Source organism: Belonocnema kinseyi, chromosome 5, assembly GCF_010883055.1.
Source record: "Belonocnema kinseyi isolate 2016_QV_RU_SX_M_011 chromosome 5, B_treatae_v1, whole genome shotgun sequence".
NCBI lineage: Eukaryota > Metazoa > Arthropoda > Insecta > Hymenoptera > Cynipidae > Belonocnema > Belonocnema kinseyi.
This window is the reverse complement of record NC_046661.1, coordinates 7,516,063-7,538,731: the sequence shown is the minus strand read 5'-3', so window position 1 is coordinate 7,538,731 and position 22,669 is coordinate 7,516,063. Positions and strand designations below refer to the sequence as shown.

The following is a 22,669-nucleotide window of genomic DNA, read 5'->3' as shown; positions in this document are numbered from 1 at the left end:
GACTATGAATCAGATAATCAAATAAATAATAAACAATTCAAGCCACTTGCTTTACATTCGACATGGTCCAAACGCCGTTTGAAATTGTTAGCAATTCGCCACTAAAATTTTAGAATAATAAAGACGACAGTCCCGCCCATTTATTCGAAGAAATAGAAAGGTTTAAAAGGGGTTATAAAATTAACGATCGCGATATTTTAGAAAATTTTGACGCGTTATTAATAGAAGATTAGAAATACTTGTGTTCAATAAATAAAAATTCTTGGAGAACACTCCGATTTCTTCGAAGATTTAAAAAAAATGCCTATATTGATGAAAGTTTTTCAGAGGAATAAGACAGAAAATTAAATATATTAACCAAAAAAGAAACCAAGACATCAATCCTTACTCAACAGAAATTATTAAACCTTTGAAACTAAACAGCTTCTCAGCCACATTTCCGTTTATTGATAAATAAATATTGATTGATTCATTCAATATGACAATATTTACGAAACACGAGATTTTGGAAAAAATTACAACTGTTGAACGAAGATAGACTGTTGTTCTGTGTTTTTTGGATAAATTGAATATATAAACAGGGTCATCAAACAGTATTGGATCCCCCCCCCCCCATCAGCGAAAATATGCGTTTTCGTGAGAAATATTTAAGGCAAAAGTTTCAGGGTTTTGGACAAGGATCTTAATGGTGGCCTTGAAGCTGACCTTGTTGTTAACCTTCAAGTTTATTTCAAGGTCAACTTTTATTTTTCAAATGGAAATCCCTTTTTTTGAAACCGCCAATCGAAAGAACGCAAAATTTCACGTTTGGATATGCATCAAGGTCTTGATGCATATCTAAGCGTAAAATTTTGCGTTCTTTCGATTGACGGTGTCAAAAATAGGGGTTTCCATTTGAGAAATAAAAGTTTACCTTGAAATAACCTTGAAGGTCAACGCCAAGGTCAGCTTTAAGGCCGCCATTCAGATCCTCGTGCAAAACCCTTAAACTTTGTCTGACACATTTCTTATGAAAACGCATACTTCCGCTGATCAGTCGTCTAGACATTGCTTGAATTTATACTACTCTGGAATGACCTCGAAGTTCATCGAAGAACATGACCTTGATGCATATCTAAACTTGAAATTTTGCGTTCTTTCGATTGGCGGTGTCAAAAATAGGGGTTTCCATTTGAGAAATAAAAGTTTACCTTGAAATAACCTTGAAGGTTAACGCCAAGGGCCAGGAACCACTAAAGTGGCAAAAATTCGTTCAATCATTGAATTTGTCTGATACTTGGGCAAGTTAAGTGGACTTTTACCCTCAGGTTCCCTGAATGCACTGCACCCTTCTCTCCGTCCACTCCACACTTATTCTAGTCTATGCCAGTGCCCATATTACATCAACAGTTTGCTGTTTAATGATCGACAGATTTAACTTCTTGATAGTGCGATGACGGTTCGACAGTTCTGAAGCGACTTGTCGAAGCTAAGCGGTGAGCTTCCTACCACCTGTTATATACTCAATCGCATACTGAATGTAGGACGTGTACCGTCTTGCCTGGCCTATATTTATGCTGATTTGATTCATGCACTTTGGTCTTTTGATCTATCAATGCTTTTGTATTGTGGCTTGCGTCTGCTAAAATTCTCGCTGCACCATCCTGATATTTGTGCTTGTCAGAAATCTGGAAGTTTTTTTTCTGTTTGCGGTAAAAAGTTGAGATGGTATTAGCTGTGACAACTAGTTCGATGGTAACAATAACTTACCAGTTAAGCCGAAATAAAGCCTTAACTGGTATTAGATTCTGGGTAAAACCCCCTTAAATAACTCAAAGTATGAATATAGGAATGCAACAATTTAACCAACATGTCCGAAATTATCCCGTGTATCGAAACGCGTAGGTAGTTTATATTAGTGCGATGGTAATTAAAAGGGCAACAAACAAGAGTAATCATATTTACGGAAGATTTTGTGCTAGTCAATAAAGGTAGTAAAGCTTACAATCTTGATACTTTGGATACATTGACAGAATTGAGGGCTGAGCAGAAATGAGGCCTGAGCCGAAATATTGCGCCACGCTTACAATCGTCGCCATATGTAGCGTTAGCAGTTTTGGAGTAGTTGATCACATTCTTACATTGACTAATTATTAATGAATACTGGAATTTTGTAATCTGATGAAAACTTGAGTAACTTAAAATTACTTTAAAAACTTAAAAGTAGTGGAAAATCATTAACTTTTTAACAGGGCGCTTTCAGAATTTAACATACGGAAAATATAACCTCATTATACCCATAAGTTAGCCAGGTTAAATCCGACTAGAAATTTACCGCGGATTCTTAGAGATTTTTGCAACCTTTTTACCTTGTGGATCTTCGAATGAATTTACCTACTCCATGGAAAGAACGAGATTGGGTTACTCATATTAAATCCTGAAAGTTCCTCAAGTCACTTGAAATAGGTATTTTTTTGTATATTTTTGTTTATTGATATAACAGGAATTCTCTTAGTTGCAAAGAGGGATTTATTAATTTCGGTTTGAATGTATGATTGATGAACAGAGCTTTACTGACTCGTTTTTGTGCGAAAAATTTGCAGATTAGAGAATTTTTAAAATACTCATGTAGTAGCGGTACTATGTACTAAAAGAAAACTTATGGCAGGCATAGAAAAATCTATGTACTTAGTTTTTTTGTCAATTTTAAATTATTTGTTGTAACAGAAATGTGGATTTTCTAAAAAATTCGCTTCATCGAGATTTTTGCAAAATATTTCATTATCTATATTAGCCGTAATGTTCAGCTGATAGGGGTAATATGTGTCAGGATAAGCTATGTAGTTCGAATACCGTTGTTTTTTTTCTGATTTTGTAAAACTTATAAAACAAGCGACGAAATATGTAACGAACGTTTATTTTATTATGTTTAATTTTGAATGAATAAGCATACATTAGGTTCAATTAGATAAGAAGTTTTCTCGAGTAGCTCACGTTTCTTATCTAGTGGAACTTTAAACTGACGAAAACTGCTTCATGTCCTTCAGTAATTATGAATAATTAGTAAACAAAGTATTAAGTATACCTGAAGGACGAAGTGAAGTAAAAGCAAAAAATTTCTGTCTGGTAATGTTGTCTTAAACTTTATGGCCTGAATTAATTCAAACACAATGGTTCTTCCCATGAAATGTTTATCTCGTTCTCGTGCAAATCCTCTATGACAAAGGTGGCATAAATCAATTAAAAAACTGAACTTCAGTGAGCAGTTTTGTATGGCGTGACTCAGAATCTTCGAAAATGGATCCAAAAGGCCCTAAAAAAAGGTAAAAGGATAATTAGATTAGTTTCGAATTTATTTTGATAATGGGGCCCGTACCCTACAATGAAATATGAACTAGCTATTTGTGATACAAAGGTGCCAAATAGGCGATTGCCAAAGAGTGTAAAACTTGCATCAGGAACTTTTATAGTTTAAACTTATTTTAAGTCATTTAAGGAATTCCATCAATTTATCGAATTCTGCGACTTCCGTGAATCCCATGAAATCAGTGGATTCCATTAAATCTGTGAATTCCATGTCTTCCGAAAATGTTGCGAATTCTATCAATTTCAAAATTTTCGCAAATTCGATTAATTGTGTGGATTCTGTGAATTCCGTGAACTCCCTGAATTTCGTGAATTCCGTGAACTCCCTGAATTCAGTGAATTCTATGAATTACGTAAATTCTACGAATTCTCTGAATTCTGTCAATTGCACGCATTCCCTGAATTCTATGGATTTCGTTAAATGTACGAATTCCGTGAATTCTATGAATTCTGTGGATTACATCAATTATCGAGAATTTGATCAATTCCATGAATTCCGTAATTTCCATACACTTTTTTAATTTGGGGTATTCCATTACCTCCTTGAATTTCACGAATTCCATAAATTTCGTGAATTCCATGAATTCCGTGAATCCCATGAATTCCATAAATTTCATGAATTCATTTCACTTGAACATTTGTTCGAAGTTCCACTTCTACCATGAGTCCCGAGACACACACATTTAAAAAAAAGATATTTCTATTTTGCCGGTGTACAAAGAGAAGCATCTCTGAAATGCGCATGTGCGTCGATTGCGTCAATTCGCATCGTATATATGTTTTAAAATGGGCACCAAATGTGTGTAATGTATTTACCAGGTGTATATGGTACATTTTTATGAAAATGCTATATCCAACAATTACACCAGGTGTAGGGAGTACATCTTCACCAGAGAAGTATGGCTTTATAAGTACTTCAGGATTCCTGTATTTGGCTCTCCGAGGAAACGAGATATAATCCGTGCAGCAAGTGTATGATGTACACCTTCTCCGGATGAATATGCTTTCACAAGTTCTTCAGGTTTCCTGAAATTTCCTCCTGAAAACGACACCCTAATATTGCACCATTACTATAAAATACACCTCCTCTGGAAAAACGTACGTTTAAACTTTATGCCTTCGTGCCAACTTGAGTCACACTGGCGCCCTAACGGGCTGTTAGTTGACGGCCTACGTTTTTTAATTATTGGCATGCCGTTTTTTGTACTTTTCGTGAATGATTTGCAGCCTGGTAAGCAAAGGAACTCTTATAGAACTTGGCAAATGCCTTTTTGATCAATTCTGTATTTAAAAAAGAAGTACTTAGCTATCAACGTAACATAGATCGTAACTTTAAAAGTAATTTCTTTTAAACATTTTTCGGCTAAAATATAATTGTTTTCAATGAAACTAGAATTAAAATAGATTATACCCAAGTATGATTGGCATATGGAGAGGTAACTCTGGTACTTAAAGAAGTAAATTTATAGTATCAACTTTAAAAAAGGCTACTTGAAAAAAGTACATAACATGATACTCCTAACTTGAAACTACAACAGAATCAACTTACGAGTAGGTGGTACAAAAAAAAAAGAAAAAAACAGGTCATAACGGGTAGTAAGTGCAAATAAAGAATACCCTTGCACCAGGTGTATGAATTACATCCTCCTCGCTGAATGTTTTTCGCTCAAGTGATTTATGGTTCCTTAATCGGTTCCTCGATGACACAACATTCAATATGTGCCCAACATGTCTATAATATGTCCACCAGGTTTAAATGATGAACCTTCTTCGGGGAAACTTGGTTTTATTATTTCTTTAGCGTTCTCGTAGTCTGTTCTACACGGAAAAATGCACAAAAATTTGCACTAGCTGTATAAACTTAATCTTGTCTCGGTAAGATTGTTCTTACGAGTAGCTGAGAGTTGTTTAATGAGTTCCTTAAAAGAAATAATATTTGGCTCTTGAACCAAGCGTATAAAATACATTTTTTGGGGGGGCTTCTGGTTTCACAAATACTTGAGGTTTCTTGTAGTTGGTGACTTGTCGACACAGCATCCCACCCTTGCACCTGATATACGAAATACATCTCCTTCGGGGAAGTTTGGTTTCACCTGTACTTTATTGTTTCTTAGTCGGTTTCTTGAGATGACATTAAAATCTTGCTTCATATGTACAAAATACATGTGTTCCGGGTAAGTTTGATTTTATTAGTACTTTAAGGTTCTTTTTGTCGGTTCCTATAGGAATCATCATCCAACTTTGCATCAGGTGCATAAAGTACTTCTTCTCGAGGGAAGTTTGGTCTTGTGAGTACTTCAGTGTTTCGGAAAGGCGGTTTGTTAAGGAGACGACATCTAACTCTGAAACCTGGAGTATGAAGTACATATTTGCAAGTAAAGTTTAATTTCACGTGTGTTTTAGAGTTTCTTCACTCTACTCCTCGAGGACACAATATGCTACCCTTGCACTCGTGTACAAAATACATCTTCTTTAGGAAAGTTTAGTTTTACGAGTACTAAAAGTTCCTGAAGGAAAACTTCGCTGGCCCCACCGGCCACGCATATTTACCTATTTAGGCCAAATATTTAGTGCAGAATTTGTTTAAATTTGTTCAACAAAAATTAGAGTTTGTGAATCACCGGAAGTATCTGACCTCTCAAAAACACTGTCGGGGCCAGCGAACGTTTCTCTGCCCCGACATTATCCAAAATCAATTTTATATGTAAGGCTTCCAGGTATAACGAGCAACTGCGGATATTTGATTTTGACTAAACAGAAATTTGTTCTTTGACAACAAAAATACAACTTTTTCTTACTGAACTTTTCCTTTACTTTACTCTTTACAGTCCTCATCCCATCTACTTCTATTCCTTGCTTTACTAAGTTTATTTTTGTTTGTGTACTCTAATCCTCTCTTTATTTCTCCTATCATTTTTATCCATCTCCTCATCCAAATTTTCGTCTCCCAGTTTGATATTTCTGACTTTTTCTCTAAACCGTACGTTCCCTTCCCTTTAAAAATCCATTTTCTTACAATTTTTACCTTTGCCCCCCTTTTATTCATATTTTTATTACCTTTTTGTCCCTCTAATGTGACTATTAAGGGAAAATGATCCGAATCAATATAATCACCTACCTTTAGTTTCTTGACCTTCTCTCTTACATCATGATCCGCTATCACATAATCAATTACCGTTCCCCTTTCATCTCCTAAGCGTGTATATTCTCTTTTCTCATCTCCCTCTATATTTCCGTTTGAAAGAAACCATCCCAACTCCTCCAAGCTCTTTCACAACTTTTTTCCTTTCTCATTTAGTACCTTATATTTGAATTTTCTTCCTCTCTTTTCTCCCTATTTCCTTCCTCCTCTATCTCCTGTTCTTTCATTGAAATCCTCACCTATTACAAGCCTAATCTCTTTTTCATTTCCTTAAATCATTTCTGCCATCGCCTTTGCTTTCTCCTGCATATCATAGTCACATAACCCCCACTACCTTCCACTTCTGTGCTCCTATCTTTACCTCTTTTACTATTAATCCTTGTTTCTGTTCTTTCGTCTCTTTCTTATCTTTCCCTGTTATATATTCATCCCTTACTCCCACCACCATTCCTCCTATTGCTCTGTCCTTTTTATTATTTGTCTTTGCATTTTTCACTTGCTATTTCTAACCTCTTGGTAAACTTCCCCTTACTCTTTCCTATCCCTTTACATCTAGCCACGTCTCCATCATTATGAATCCATCCCATTGTGTGAATTTCTCATACACTCCCTATCCTTTCTCTCCAATCCAGCTATATTTCAGTAACATATCTTCCATTCTTCCCAACTTTCGTTTCTCGTCTCTTTTTCCTGCTTTCTATTTCTTTTTTTCCTATCTCCCGTTCCTTACTCTCTTAGATATCCTGTACTTTATTTCTCACGATCTCATCCATTTCTTCGTCCTAATTCCACCATACTCCATCTATCTGTATTCTACCATACTTAACACATGTTCTTCTTTCACTTTTTCTTTCCTCTTCCGCCATGTTCCTTAACTTATACTGCATCTTTCTTTCTGCGCATATCAAATCATCCTCTATTCTCTCCTAGCTTCCATATAACATTATCTTCTTTTTCATCACTTCCCTCTTATGTTCCCATTTCTTTTAGAATCACCAGTACTATTCTCTATCCTATTCGCTCTGCCCTTCCTACACTGCTTACTTCCTCTACCTCTACCTTCGAATCAATCCTTTTTAGTCCTTCTTCCACTCCTTCCTTTAGCTCCGTTCCCTCTAATCTTATACTCTTTATCACTTTTGATTGTGGATCACTATTCCAAATGATGTCACATAAGTGCTGATTTTTTATTCTGTATCCTATTTTAAAAAATATTTCGAAGTTTTCACTCAATATTTCCGTAGAAACCCGTAGTCTATTTACCAACGTCTCCCTTGAAACAAAATAAAACAAATGAAACAAATAAAATAAGAAACAACTTTAAGTAGCAGCAGCAACAAATGGCTGAAAGTATGACAATCTCTAAGAAGTGAACTCCATTCTTACGTGCTGAAGCACGAAAGCCTATCTAAAAAATGGCCCCTTTCAGAGCCACGTGAGTCAAAAAGGGCTGAGAGTATGACAATCTGCAAGCATTAAGCTTGATTCTTACATACTGAAGCACGAATGCCTACTTAAAAATGTCCCTTTTCAGGGCGTTTGTCTTGCTTTTATAGCCACGAAAGGTAAATATAAATGGTATAATATCCTTCCAAAATAGGGAAAATCGAGCTTTTATTACATGTATTCGTATTGCAGTATCGAAGTTTAATATTATTATTATCACACAAAATTCACACAAACTTTAATGCAAACTCTTTGCTCCATTTTTTTCGAAAGAACAAAATCGCTGAGCACACCAAACCCTTCTAACCTTTTACGCCTCTGCCAGAAAAACAACACAAGCTATATAGTCAAAACTGTGAACATATGATCTTGACGAGTGTACCAACACAACAAAACAAAAAATTTAAAACTTGAATGTACGTAGCCCGCGAAAATTTAGAAGTCACCTTACTTTTTGAACACACCTCGTATATTGAAAAAGTGTCTGAAACAACAAATCACTCGTGAAAAAGGATCCAGATATTTGCCATACTATCCTGAGTTGTCAAGCGATGCCGCTTAGCCGAAATTTTTCCAAATATTTAATAATTTATGTTAGCCGTGGGGTTTCATTGTTAGGGAATGCGTTAGTTCTTTAAGTAAGTTAGGTTTCCGTATTTAATTGTATTTAATTTGGACATGTATTCCCTCTTTCTGAAGGCTAAATCTTTTGCTGGAATGAGTTATTTATTATATAGTCGTTTGGGATTCTCATATGCTTGTATGGCAACTTCCAAATATATTTTCACCGTTTCGAATAAAATGTATTACTATCGTTTTAACTTTGCTTGCCAACTTTGATATAGTGAATTTTAAGCTCCCGCAAGTTTTATAAGAGTTAATGCAACATCCTTTCCATTTGTCAAGAGACAAATATTAGTTTTGATGGCTGAACACAGCTATAATAATTTTCGACACACAAAAACTGATTCCCTATTTTCAAATGATATTATACTAAATTCTCATATATTTTATCATTCATTCTAACAAAATTCTCCCAGTGTAAACCATGTGCGCTTACTGTTTGTTAGTTTCGAGAAGATCAGTATATGAGACTTTGGTGGACTAACATATTAATTTTCACTTTCCGGTGCGTGATTCTTTCGTTGGCATTTTTCAAGTTTTGCTTGTTACTCATGTTACTATTGTTACTCAGCTTCTTATAATATATTATAGATTAAATGATAAGAAAAAACACGATTTTTTGTTTACTTAATGTTTACTGAGAAAGTTGTAAATAATAAAAGTATTACTTAATTCATGCAATTCCAAAACAGCCAAACTAGCCAAAGGGTTTAAAAAAATCCTTGATTCAGTGCTTATCCCAAAACGATGTTCTTTATTTCGTTTTAATATAAATATTTTAATTCATTTTAATTTCCTTAGTCAACACTCAGAAACGATCAATGATATCGATTTTTATGGACGTGCGCACGTAATACTATTTACGTGCAATGACCGGTATAGTGGGGCAAAGCAAAAAAAGATGTCTACAATGACTTTTATATCACTTTAACCTCAAAACCTCAACTATGACATGATTTTTCGCCTATCGTGTTATTAAATAGTGTTCGATATTTGTGTTAGAGGTGATTTTGAGTGAATGAGACTTTTCTCACTCACTTCTCTCGTGCGAGAAACTCCTCATTCGCTAAATAATCACATCTCATACACGTATCGAAATGTACTATTAGAACATGATGATCTGCAAAAGGGTTTATTTCTGCCGAAGTTTCCGTATGAATAGCCATATTTTTTCGGTACGTGTTGAAACGTCGTTTAGAAAAATTCAGAGAAAAAATAAATAATGTGCACATTCATAGGCAAAAATAAACTCTTTTATCTTATTTTTTTCTTAATTAAATTACTATAGATGTGTAATTGGTTGTTCATAAAATTAAAAAATCATATTGCATGCAAAATTTTATCACCTTTGACTGTTGTATTCCTGGGACTTTAAGAATAGATATCATGATTCTAAGCGCCGGTGTGATGTCTTCGATTGATGATAATAAGAGAACTAATTTCCGGAAAAATCCTTCAAATTGAGATAATAGTCCACTCCATGTAATTGTACCAGGTCCCAAGCCAGCTTCCAAAGGCAAACAGTCTAGATAGCATGCTATATTATGTAATATTGTTGATAATCTGCCCAAAGGTATTGATTTCTTCGTATTGAGGGTCTGTAAATATTTTAAATAGACGTGGATGCACAAAATATTTTAAAGTTAAAATAAACTTTTAGAAATCCACTCGTGGGAATTCACGTGGAACTTTAAACCGAACTTTCTAATGGTGAATATCTCGTAAACCGCAAGAGAAATGCAAAAAATATGACATTTTTAACGAAATCAGCAAAAAAAGTGTTCTGTGTTTGCCTGTTATATATGTATGCATATGTGTATGCAAGTATGCATGTATATATGTATTCATTTATGTATGCATGTATGTATGATTGTATGGATGTATGAATGTATGTACTTATGCATGTTTATATTTATCTACAAGTGTGGAAATTTCGTCGTGAACCAAATCGCGTTTAAGCCTGGAAAAACTAGGCCCTGGCCCGGTGATAAAGCTTGGGACAATCTAGATTGTAACGCATAATCTGGCTCATAATCTAAACGCATAATCTAACCTTGATGAGTTTTGAAGCAAGTTTTGATTGAAAACATCAAGTTAAAACACATTTATGACCGAGTATCAGGCACGGCAACATCTTTAACGTAGAAAATATAAAAGAAAATCTTTATTACCACTATCCATCCTGTTCTTTTCATGCACATTCCTCTCCATTAAGGTAGAGCAAAAAGATTGGTTTTTTGAATTTCAAAAATCCACGGTACGTGAACGCTTTTGTATGCTGCCGATAGTATATCTTGAAAATGTGACTCCGACAAGGAAATAATTCAGCTATCGGACTCATATTCAAGTTTTAAACAGTGAAAGCGCAAAATGTATTTGATACTTGATCCATCTATGAATTTGAGTGATTCTTGCCAACTAAAACGTTTGCGGTGACTGGTGGTGAGAAGATTTTATGAAGTTTGTATCGAAGGTGTGAGTCGAGTGTGAGGTTGAAAGCCTTGGAGGTGAGTAGGGTTATGGTGGGTGAATTAGGAAGTTAGAAATTAACTTTCAAAATATTTGTGGGGTGGGATTTGGCTAAACAGGAAAAACTAGCTTAGTCTAGCAGTAGATCGGGGGAGTTTCTGGGCAGGAGTTTAGGCCTTTACAGAAAAAAAGTGTTAATGAAGCACCAATATCAGGGTACCATATACCTGCCTCAAAAATTACCCTTGCGGTGTGAATGCTGCACCGTAATGTAGGGTACAGATTCCCAGTCACTTGGGTTACGAAGTGTCCATCACTTGGGGTATGAAGGACCTACTACTTTGTGTACGAAGTGTCCGCTTCTGGGGGTACCCTGGCAGACTATATGAACTGAAAGAAGCCTCTACAAAGTACCCGTAAAGACCCCATTAATTCCACCTTCGGGTCCTTCTTAAAAATTAAAAAAAAAAACAGCAAGATCAACTTTTGAATTGTTGACATTCGGATTTTACGTTCAAATTTACATTAGAAACTCATGGAGTAATCGCAATGCTTTTTTTGCAGCGTTAAAAACTTTAAAAAGTAAAATGCCTGTCATGTACATAGGCCGGAGGTGGATTCAAGTGCATCTTCTTTTAGTAGCAGTTAATAAGCGTTCCGCCGGTAACTTTAGGAATCTTGTATGGATGCTAGCGCCACGTAGTGGAAACCACATACAACAAGTCTGCGATTCAAGTGAGAGAGAATTTTATTTTTAAACTTCGCGAGCAACATACTTCTTGAGCTATTATGGATGGGCTTGAAGTCACCTTCAGCAGAAATAATTGACATTTTTTGTTCCTTTTAACGCTGAAAAAAAGTATTGCGATTACTTCGTGAGTTTCCATTTGAAATTTTAACGTAGAATCCAAATTTCAAAAATTTTTAAGTTGATCTGGTTATTTTTTTTGTTGAGTTTTTTAAGAAGGTACCGAAGGGGGACTCACTGGGGTCTTTATGGGTACTTTCTAGAAGCTGCTTTCGGATCCTTCGGTCCGCCAGGGTACGAAATGAAAAACGTCATTCGTCGCATAATCTACGCTTTCGTAACTTCTTAAATAATTTTTAAGATATGCGCATATGTAACTGAAGAGAATCAGGCAATGCCAGAGTTATTGACAAAATAAAAGAGACAGGCTATGAGTTAGCGGGATATGCTATATCTCTCGCACAGCAATTTGATTGGCTGTTTACCGCTCCTCTCTACATAAAGGGTAGATAGTTTATATGTATGCACAAATAAGGAGCAACTTATGGAGCAAAATTAAAAAGACCAATCACGTTGATGTGTGAGAGAGATAGATTATCCCCCAGCACCAGTCAGTGGTGGCAGAACGCGGATATCTCTGACATACACAGTAGTTATTTTTGTATATTTTTAGGTTATGTAAGACCATGTGTTCATTTAAAAATACACAAGAATCACTACTCCGCATGCTAGAAATATCAGCGTTTGCTCAGAATATTACTTTTTATCGTGAAAAATTTGTACCTTAATAAGAATACATAGTGGAGCATACGCATGTTAAGATTACTAGAAAAGTAGAACATCTGGATCCTAAATTCCCCAAGCATGAAGTTCTTCGATATTTATGTGGAAAAGGTTTTTCTATACGGGTAATGATAGCAACCTCAGATTCGGCCGAATTAAAAAAAAAACATTAGGAAAACGTACAAATTCAATTTGATCAAAATAAAAACTATGTGATCAAACTTTCTGTTACTAGACATTACTCTAGACAGTTTGAAATATTCTTCAAAGCATTTCTTTATTATTAAAGTTAATTATTATGATACTATTTTAAAGTCACTATCATTTGTAATAATAAGTTTAATTTCATTAATTATAAAAAAAAATACTTATTCAAATTAGAAATAAAAGATACGATACCGGACTCTAGAACTATTTATGGGCTGTATAACTATACAATTTAAATAATAATTTTTTTTCGATATGTAATTTTTTACTTAATTCTCGTACTGTTTGTTTCCTAATACCTCAAAACCTAGTTCCACAAAGTGGAATCCGCATACGTTCATCTTTTCTAGAACCATGACATGCTTGACATCAGCTGTAAAAATTTCAAAGCAGTAAAATCTGACTTTTCGTACCCCAACTACTCGGTATTTCGTATCCTGCATACTCGGTATGTCGTACCCCTAAGTTCGAGAGATATCTGAATCCCTACCGAGGTACAGTGAACACCTTTATAATTTTACCTGCAACAAAATATGGCATTGCTGTTAGTGAATCCGTCAGGGAGGAAATTTCCCACACGCTACGATGGCTGACAGCTGGTCATTTTTCCGATAGGTCAAGTGACCGAAAATTAAAATAGTGAATATCAGGGTACCGTAATTTATTTGAATGAAAATTAATTTTCCGAATAATTAATTGACCGAAAACCATTTCAACGAATGTTGAATTATTCGAAAGTAGTTTTAGCGAGGACTTATTTTTCCGAAACTCGATTTTACTCAAATATAAAATTTCAGAAGGCATAATTTTGCGAAACTTCAGTTTAACGAAAAATCAGTTTAGCGATTAGGGAGTTATCCGAAAATCATTTAACCGAAGGCACAAATATTCAAAAATTTAAAAATGGTTTATTTACATTCAAATAGTTGTTTATTAAAAATAAATCAGGTATAATGCTTAATCAACTTGATAGAAGGGATGAAAACTGCCAAAATTCAACAAAATGAGTGACAAAAACCTCATATAGTTCATAAAGATTAATTTACGTTAAAAAAAACGAGCAATTGAGGTAAAGGTTACGCAACGAAAGCGAAAAAATAATTTTTTTAATCTTTCTTTATTATTTGTTTTTTCTTCCTCAGTGTATGACCTCTAACTCAATTGTTCCTTTTTCATTAATGTGAATTAATGTATATTAAACATATAAGGTTCTGTCACTCATTTTGTTGAATGTTCTCTGTTTTTATCCCTTCAATCAACATGATTAAACATTACGCATGCTTTATTTGGGCGAGGGTAGAAGATATGATAGAATGTTATTAACCGTGAACAAAATTTGAAGAGTACACTAAACATGGTAGGCAAACAATTGCAAGAAATTTGGAAAACGTTCGAAATCTGTGGTTATTCGAGAAAGAATATTAAATATGCTAAGGCAGGAACTTTCTGTAGTTACTAGTAGTTACTTCATGAAGCAGGAAGATTATTTTGCGTGGCTGCTTGCAAGCACACAGTATACTTGTTCTTCAGAAAACCGATTATGAAAAATAATAAAAGACTTCTTTTAGATTAAGTCAGCTCCAGAGCAAGTAAAATACGTAACTAACTCAAAAATACAGCTCTCAAAATTTTGTTGGTCTTATCTAGAAGGTTATATTTTGCTGGAAAACATGTAATCTTACCAGATTTTCAAAACGGCTGTCGCAGATTTTGGGGGCTTTTATGTTAAGAAAAATATCAATTTCCGACACTTTTGATCAGTTATAGTAGGATGATGTTCTTAAAATGTAGTTCTTGATCTCTATGATGCAGGATATATCGGCAGTAACGTATACTAAAAATTTTATACGGTAAGAATCATCGAAATTTATAAATAGATCAGTTATAACATAATTTTTCCGCTGTTTGCTGTTTAAAACTTAAATATACTGCCGATCTTTCCAGAAAATGGGAGTCACATTTCTGAAATCGATTTCTCCATCCACTATATTCGATTGAATTTCAGGGAAGTGGATCGCAACTTTTCTGAGTCCCTAATCCTCAATTGCAACTTCAGATCGAACTTACGTTGCACAAAATACAACTTTTTTTGTTTAGGATTAGCTTGAAAACAAACCGTCCCAGCTTACATTTTTAGTTTGTTAATTTTAGCTTGCTTTTGTCTGACTGTATCTCGCCTCGGTTCTATTTAAGTCAAAGGTCTCTAATCTTTACGTAGGGTTCGGGGTGCTGAAAATAACCGGGCGACTCCACTTAAAGATGAATCACGACAACTCTACGATGCGACCATTATCCCTGTTCATGGAGGCTTTATAGCACCTGGCCACATTGTGTGGTGTCAGAAACACCCACAGCTTTATCACGTACGGTGCCAGTCTTTGCGAAATCGAGCGGACTACCTTCAGAAAAATCGATATTAACATGGAGCACTTTCCTAACCGCTGTTCGAACAAGCCGCAGACAATGAGGAGTAAGCGAAATTAACACCGAGCGCGCAAAAGCAGGTACCATCTAAGAGATGTTCGCGATTTAATGACAAGAAGGAACAATGACTTCCAGGTTCCTACTAAGCCCCAAGATCTGGCTGAAATTGATGCCTTTCTTCTTTAGGATATTTCAGAGGAGTCAGACCCCTAGACCATCAATTGTTCAGATTATGGGGCTGCGAGAGGTTTCGCTGATTTAAATCTAAGTTTAAAAACCAAAGATGGATCAAAAGACCAATAGACGCTTGCAACAACTGGACAAGAATGTGTCCCGTGTTTAGTGTGTGATATTGTTCATAACATCCGGTAGACCGTTCGCTGAAAGGGTTCGAAAGTTCGTGCAAGAACTGAGGATCTACAATCATACACTGGACAAGTCGAAGCTGAAAACAATCAAACACCATATTGTTGACAAAATACAGGTTTTATCGGGTACAAAGAGGAGAATACAGAAAAGGATGAAATGGGTCCAACTAGGTAGAGATTTTGTTGGATTCACTTATGGGCACGAAGAAATTTACCGCTACTGGACCAGACGGCATAACGAACTTCTGGTGAAAGTAGTTTACTTTCAAAGACTAACATATCGCATGCATATTCACCTAATATTCGAAGACGGAAATTCTTACTCCGCAGTGTCTGGTGTAAAAAAAATACCATTACTCAGAGAATCAATTCGTTCTACGCAAATATACATCTCACTCCGTCAAGTTACACGTGGACTTCTGAATCTAATATTTGCATAACAGAAGTGTTTTTAAGTACAGTCTATCCTTTACACAGACGCGGAGCAGGCGGCCGAAAAACTTGGCCTGAACTTTAACACCAGGAGTGAGAAAACTGCATTACTCCATCGGTATGCTTGGCTTCTAAAACACGGAGTAAAGAAAGCCAAAGTTCAAAAATTGCGTCAGCAGCTACATACATAATGTAGCCCTGACAGTGCTTTATTATCATACTTGCTGCTCTACTGTGTTGGCCGCGAACCTGCCCAGCCGAATGCCCCGAGAGAGATACAGTCAATTATTCAGGATAAGAAGTGCGAAAGTGTCGGGAGCTACAATTTTCAAAGAGCAGTCTACATTGCGCACTCGAGGCGTGACGTCGTTCTTCAAGAATTTAAAGAAGAATCCAGACCTTAAATGGAAGCTGCAAAAACTGTATATAAAATATCCGGCTAAAGTAATTGTCCTTGTGGTCGGTGCGCACAGAGGTGCAAATCTGTCGATGGTTCGCAACCTTAAGTTCTAATCCACGTATATTAGAAATATTCCATCAGGAAAAATATACCATGGCATGGCACATGCGAGATTGATGCAGAAGCTGTCATCCTTAAGTCGCTTCGTGTCCTCAAAAGACACAAAAGGGTTTCAGCGGCCTGTCGTTATGATTTCGTGTTGCCCTATAGACTCGCGTCTCACAGTCGTTAGATGCGAACATATTTGGTATTTATCGTAGTTTTTCTGGAAGCTGGTGTTAATTTTAGATGATATTTGTACCCAGTAAGAACCTGTGGTGGTTGTTAACGCCCCTTTTATATTATATAAGATAAAAGGTTAGGCAACCAACACAAGGTCCCACAAGAAGCAACATCAATCTATGAAAATTAAACCGGCTACCAGTAGATCCGTGGTAAAGCACAACTGTGGCCATGTCTCAAAACCGTAACTTGTGGACACAGGGCACGATGAAATCACAAATCAAAGTTACGAACCAGTGATAGTTTTGCACCTCCGAGAAAACTGACTACAAGGATGAACACTTTAAAAGAATATTTTGGGTACAGTCGTAGCACTTTTTTAAGGTTTTGGCACCTCCTCTCGTTTTCCTTCTCCGTGTGCTTGATACTACAGTAGGCCGAGGTTACAAATTCTATTACGAGTATAGTTCGTTTCTCCAAGTCTTAGAGAATGACGTCAGGCCTCAAGTGTGCAATGGAGGCTGCTGTCCGAAAATCGTAGTTCCAGAAGATTTGGCTCTTCTCAATTTGAACAATTGACACTATCTTTATTCAAGCGTGCCCGCTAGGCAGGGTCTCGTACACGTAGCGTGTATATGACACATTCTAAACCTATCACTAGGAATTTATTGACGAAAAATGCGATCACGGTATACTTCGGTGAGAATGACACCGTCTTGGCTTGCTAAAATTAATTGGACCCTTGTAACTGAATTAATTCCTGATAATCTGATGAAAGCAAAAGTTTGTTCTTTCCACAAGGACTACTTTTATATATTTCTGTAAAAGATTCCACGTATTTTTCTGTCAAGTAGCTGTGGGAATAATTTCTTGCCCTCTGGTTTCTTTACATCGGCTTTTAAAAATGAGGCAGCTAAACAGAGTGATGCCCTTTCCTCATTTCTGATTTTAAAATTCAGGCGAAGAATCTCGGCCGCCTGATCCGCGGTTTGATCAGGCGGAAATGTTCCTAAACATTTTAGAGAAAGGATCTCTGTCACTTGCGACGATGTAAGCTATACTTAGGACAATTCGGTTATGAAGACATTGGAAATTCAGAAGTCCGTGTCCAGCTTGCTGTTGTGAGATGGCGTTCTCTGTCCATTAAGCTATCCCAAACGAGTAGAGTAGAATAGGAACGACATGCATATTTGTCACAGATACCTTGTTCACGTTGATAGATTTTAATACAAAATCTTTCAAAGAGGATGTAAAAGAGTATAGGGTCCATGGTATCGTCCTAAAAGACACCCCTCTGGAAGGTGACATTGTTCGATGGTACATGTTCATTTATAGAAGGAATATTAAATGTAGTTTTCTCAAGGGGCATCAATCTCTCTATGCATATCAGAACGTGTGATTAAACTTTCAAGCCTTCCTACAGATAGATGCTAATTCTATGAGAAGTTTAATAGAAAGCTTCCTGCTGCCAATCGAGGCTATTAATCGGAGAAGCGCGTGGAGCCCTTCCTCTTTGCAGACGCACCTGTCCATTAGCAGGTTCTCTCGGCAGCTTGCTAAAACTTTTTTTCGGGCCACGTTGTTCATGTATCTCTCTCCACGCGGGCTCTATTCTTCAGACAATCCTGTCGTTTAGGAGAGTTATAAAGATCGTATATATCGTGTTAAAATAATTATTGGCCTCTAATTCGCTGATTGAGACATTACGTGGAAATTCCCCTTTAGATTTTATGAGATTGTAGGAAAAGTCGTTGAAGCGGATGCCATCATCAGTATAATCTTTTAACATTAGTATATACTGGATCTTGTATACCTCTCTCCGAAAGGTCTTCGCCTCGTTGGGCTTGGGTGGATTTTTGAAGAAAACAGGAAGATCACTGAAGTTGCGCGACAGGTCAGCGAGAAACTAATAATTCTTCCGCAACCAACTCTCCCTATTATGTGTTTATATCTAGAAGAGAAACAGAGGCGACACTGAGACCAACAGCCCCAAGATCTGGCTGAACTGAATCAGGAGCAGTATTTCACCGCATATTTTAGACAGAATACGGCTTCTATGTGGCTCCAAGAGAATTCAAGTGCGGACGGAAAGATGGGTTTTAGAAAACGAACTGTTTTTCTCTGGCCCATCTCGACACGTTCAAGATCCTCCAATTACTGTCAACCATCCCCTCAAATCAGAAGAGGTCGAAGCATTGTGGATAGATCAAGACCTTCCGAAGTAAGGCGTTTGCTTCAACCGACCAGCATCTGTTCCGTATTCTGACCTCATATTTAAAGTTAGAAGAGCCTCTTCCAGAGTGATTGCTGGTAGGACGCACAGTGCTCCTGTAAGTGATAGGTACGTTAGCTGACAATAAGTATTATAGGCTAATAACTTGTCTGAACACAATGTACGAGGGTGGATCAAATATAAACCGGAATTTTACAAATACTTTTCTTAGCCAATCGCAAGCAATCTCACAGTGTAGGTTCTTGTAATGTAGTATATTAGGATTGGGTAAAACGCTTGGTGAGCTGTTTGACTTAGTCAATTCGTCAGTACAGCTATGAGTGAGCAACAGGTTCCAGCGTCCGTTGCACAACGGGTTATAATAAAGTTTTTAACATAAAGAAGGCGTTAAACCGTGCGAAATTTTGACTCGATTGAAGGATCAGTATGGGGATGATACTCTGTCTAAAACTCAAGTGTTTGATTGGGCCAAAAAGTTCAAGAGTGGACGAGAACGTGTGGAAAATGTGAGTCATAATCGACGTCCAAGATCAAGTGTCTCTGGCGATAACATTGGTGCAGTTCGTGACCTTATTGAAAATGACAGGCGGTTCATTATTCATGAAATCGCTTTACAGGTGGGCATTAGCTATGGAAGCGCACAAACAATCATTAAAAATCATCTTGGTTTCAAAAAAATCTGTGCCCGATGGGCCCCGAAGTTATTGAACGAAGATCAAAAAAACATCCGACTGCGAATCAGTAAGAGACATCTGAATCGATTTCAGCGGGAGGGAGAGACTTTTTTGAAGCATATCGTGACATGTGATGAAACATGGGTGCATCATTACACTGTCGAGTCCAAGCTGGCAAGTAAAGAATGGCGAAGGAAAGATGAAGCCGGTCCTTTGAAAGCCAAAACCCGTCTCTCAGTCGGTAAGGTCCTCGCGACCGTCTTTTTCGACTACAGAGGAGTGTTGCTCATTGATTTCCTACATGATCGACGTACGGTTAACGCTGCCTACTACTGCCAGCTGTTGGAGGCAGCAAAAGCCGCTTACAGAAGCAAAAGACGCGGTAACCCCATCGGAAACGTCATCCTTCTTTATGACAATGCCAGGCCACATACGGCGGGTGAAACGAAACAAAAACTGGAGGATATGCATTGGGAAACCCTTGTGCATCCTCCATACAGCCCAGATTTGTCACCCTGTGACTATCATTTGTTTGCGCCCATGAAAGATGCACTTGGAGGATTGCGATTTGACAACGATCAAGATGTTGAGGAATTCGTGCGCAATTGGTTGATGACTCGACCTCAAAGTTTCTACGAGCAAGGAAGTAACAAGCTTCCAAACCACTGGAAAAAATGTGTAGAGCGTGAAGGAAACTATGTAGCAAAATAATCAATAGTATTTTTGTATTGTTTTATAAATAAATAAATATTAAAAAAGAATTCCGGTTAATATTTGATTCACCCTCGTATAAGATCTTTACACCTGTCCTAAATGATACGACTGTTCGGACAATCTGACTTGTGTGGTAGGAGATTTACATACAATTTGGCTCAAGTACATACGTAAAAAAATGTTAGGAGAACCTGCTCAACGATGAATGTGTCTGCAAAGGCGCATCAACCGGCCAGCGCTACCTATTGATAGTCTGCATTTAGTGCCGGAAAGCTTTCTATTCATGCTCCCATAGAATTCTGCAGAGAAGCTGAAAATCGGAAGCATATGATCAGTCATATATTTTACATAGATGATCTTGAGATCTATGCTAGAAATGCAGAAAATTAAGTCTAGTTCGGTGGAATTTTGAGTAATACACTTAGACATATTCGAAGACCATTAATTCGTCGACAATAGAACTTTACGTTGCCTTGGCTCTGGAGAGGTAGAAACATTTTATCTGACAGATTTGGTCCACCGAACTGTCGGCAAGAAATAAAATGTCTTTAATATACATTTTAGCCGTCCTGTTAATACTCTTTTTACTTCAAGTATTTTTATGGACAAAGAACGAGTTCGTATCTACCGATCTTGGGTCATGAGAGGTAATGCACGCAAACAGAAAAATGAGCCTTAAGTCTTTTGTTCCGCGACTTTACATCTTATGCTGTCACGTTTGTCGCCGAACACTAAATCTTGATTGTCTTCATAACAGGACTATTAGCACTATTGGACGAGACCTCCTTCTTGAAAAGGTCAGGAAACACGAAGACGTGGAAAAAGGAGCGTTTATGTGCATAGTATCGGAGGAGGCTGTTGAAACACTTGGGCTTGACTTTAATATCAGGGCTGAGGAAAATTCATCAAACATTATGCATATCGAGTACTCACTTTTGAATGTCCTGGTCAAGAAAGCATAGCAGAATAACATCCGTGAACACCTCCTCTGCAAGAATATCTGATAATGCGTAACCTTTTTTCCATTTTTATTTATTAGGGAAGGAAAATTGAAATTTGAAATGGAGTAACGCGACGTGTCGATCGCGTTAAGGCCACTTCAGCCTTATTCCCTCAGATCAGGATTCTTCATATCGCTTAGCTACCTGTGTGGATCTTTATTTACCTGTCAGGAGCCTTTTTCTGTGTTAGCGTCTTGTCTTAGCCCAGGACCGTCTGGACCTTCGCCTAAAAGATAATGATATGTGTACGTAGGATCTTTACCTTTCTCCATTCTACTCTGTAGAACATTCATGCTTCCGAAGCCGGATCTTCTTTAAAGTCAACTATGTACCAGACTTGCTTTTGAGAAAAGGGTTATCATCTGCTATCACAATCACTGTTCGGGATGTGGAGCCACGACGCGCAATGACTTGGTCAAGTTTAAGCGTTTTGTTATCTTGTATTTAACTCATGATAAAGTTATTAAATTTAATTACTTAATTGCAACATCGCCATTACAATGATCAAACATTTGCACGATTTTACACGATTTGTTTTCGAAAGTTTGGAAGACAATTTCTGCCGAAAACGTTAGATAAAATATTAACCTAAAAGAATTTGGAAGTGCTCCACCTACATTTTTTATGAGAAAAGCCAAGACTTTTAATCCAATATCGAAAATCATAAATAAAAGCAAGTATCTTACCTCAAGTAATAGCTGCAGCGGAGCAATAGGATTTAGCTCGTTAAAATCTGTTAGTGCTTGAGCAACACTTTTAAAAAATTGCATCCTTGTAGATACTGAAAATAAATAGTAACTATGTATTATTTCATAAATACTAGAATTGGGCATTTCTTTGATCTTTCTTGTTGTGATGTAGCAGCAGGATATCCTGATAATTAGAAGTATTTAGGGCGTTACATAAAAACGAATCAATGCATTGCTTGAAATATAATTATCTTTAGATCAGGCATCAAACCAACCTTCAATATACAGGAGATGTTTTTGCTTGTGACATGTCAGCAGACATGTTATCATTATGTTAACACTTAATAAAATCCATATTACGTGGGAATTTCTGACGAACAAGTATTTTAAAGGGAAGAGTGTGTTGAAAAGTAAAATTTAATTTTAATCTTGTGTATTTAAAGTGCGAAAATAATAAACCAATCCAAAAAGAAACAGCCTAGGTTTATTTTATGGTTAGAATTCGATTAATAATCCAATTCCTGAACTGGAAGCCATAACTCTTGCATTATTGAGTAGGTAGGTGGGGTATAGGGGTTTGATAGATAGATGGATGGATGGATGGATGGATGGATGGATGGATGGATGGATGGATGGATGTATGGATGGATGTATGGATGGATGGATGGATGGATGGATGGATGGATGG

General features: G+C 36.7%; 1 protein-coding gene across 1 annotated transcript in view; it reads right to left on the bottom strand.

Annotated features, from left to right (window-relative positions):
- The window catches only part of LOC117172910 (protein unc-79 homolog), a 600,505-nt gene that overhangs the window by 469,029 nt on the left and 108,807 nt on the right, over nt 1-22,669 (bottom strand). The window contains exons 4-6 of the mRNA XM_033361204.1: nt 21,979-22,073; nt 9,904-10,155; nt 3,065-3,292 (exon numbers count right to left, since the gene is read on the bottom strand). Coding sequence (XP_033217095.1) covers nt 3,065-3,292; nt 9,904-10,155; nt 21,979-22,073 — 575 coding nt within the window. The remainder of the gene's footprint in view (nt 1-3,064; nt 3,293-9,903; nt 10,156-21,978; nt 22,074-22,669) is intronic.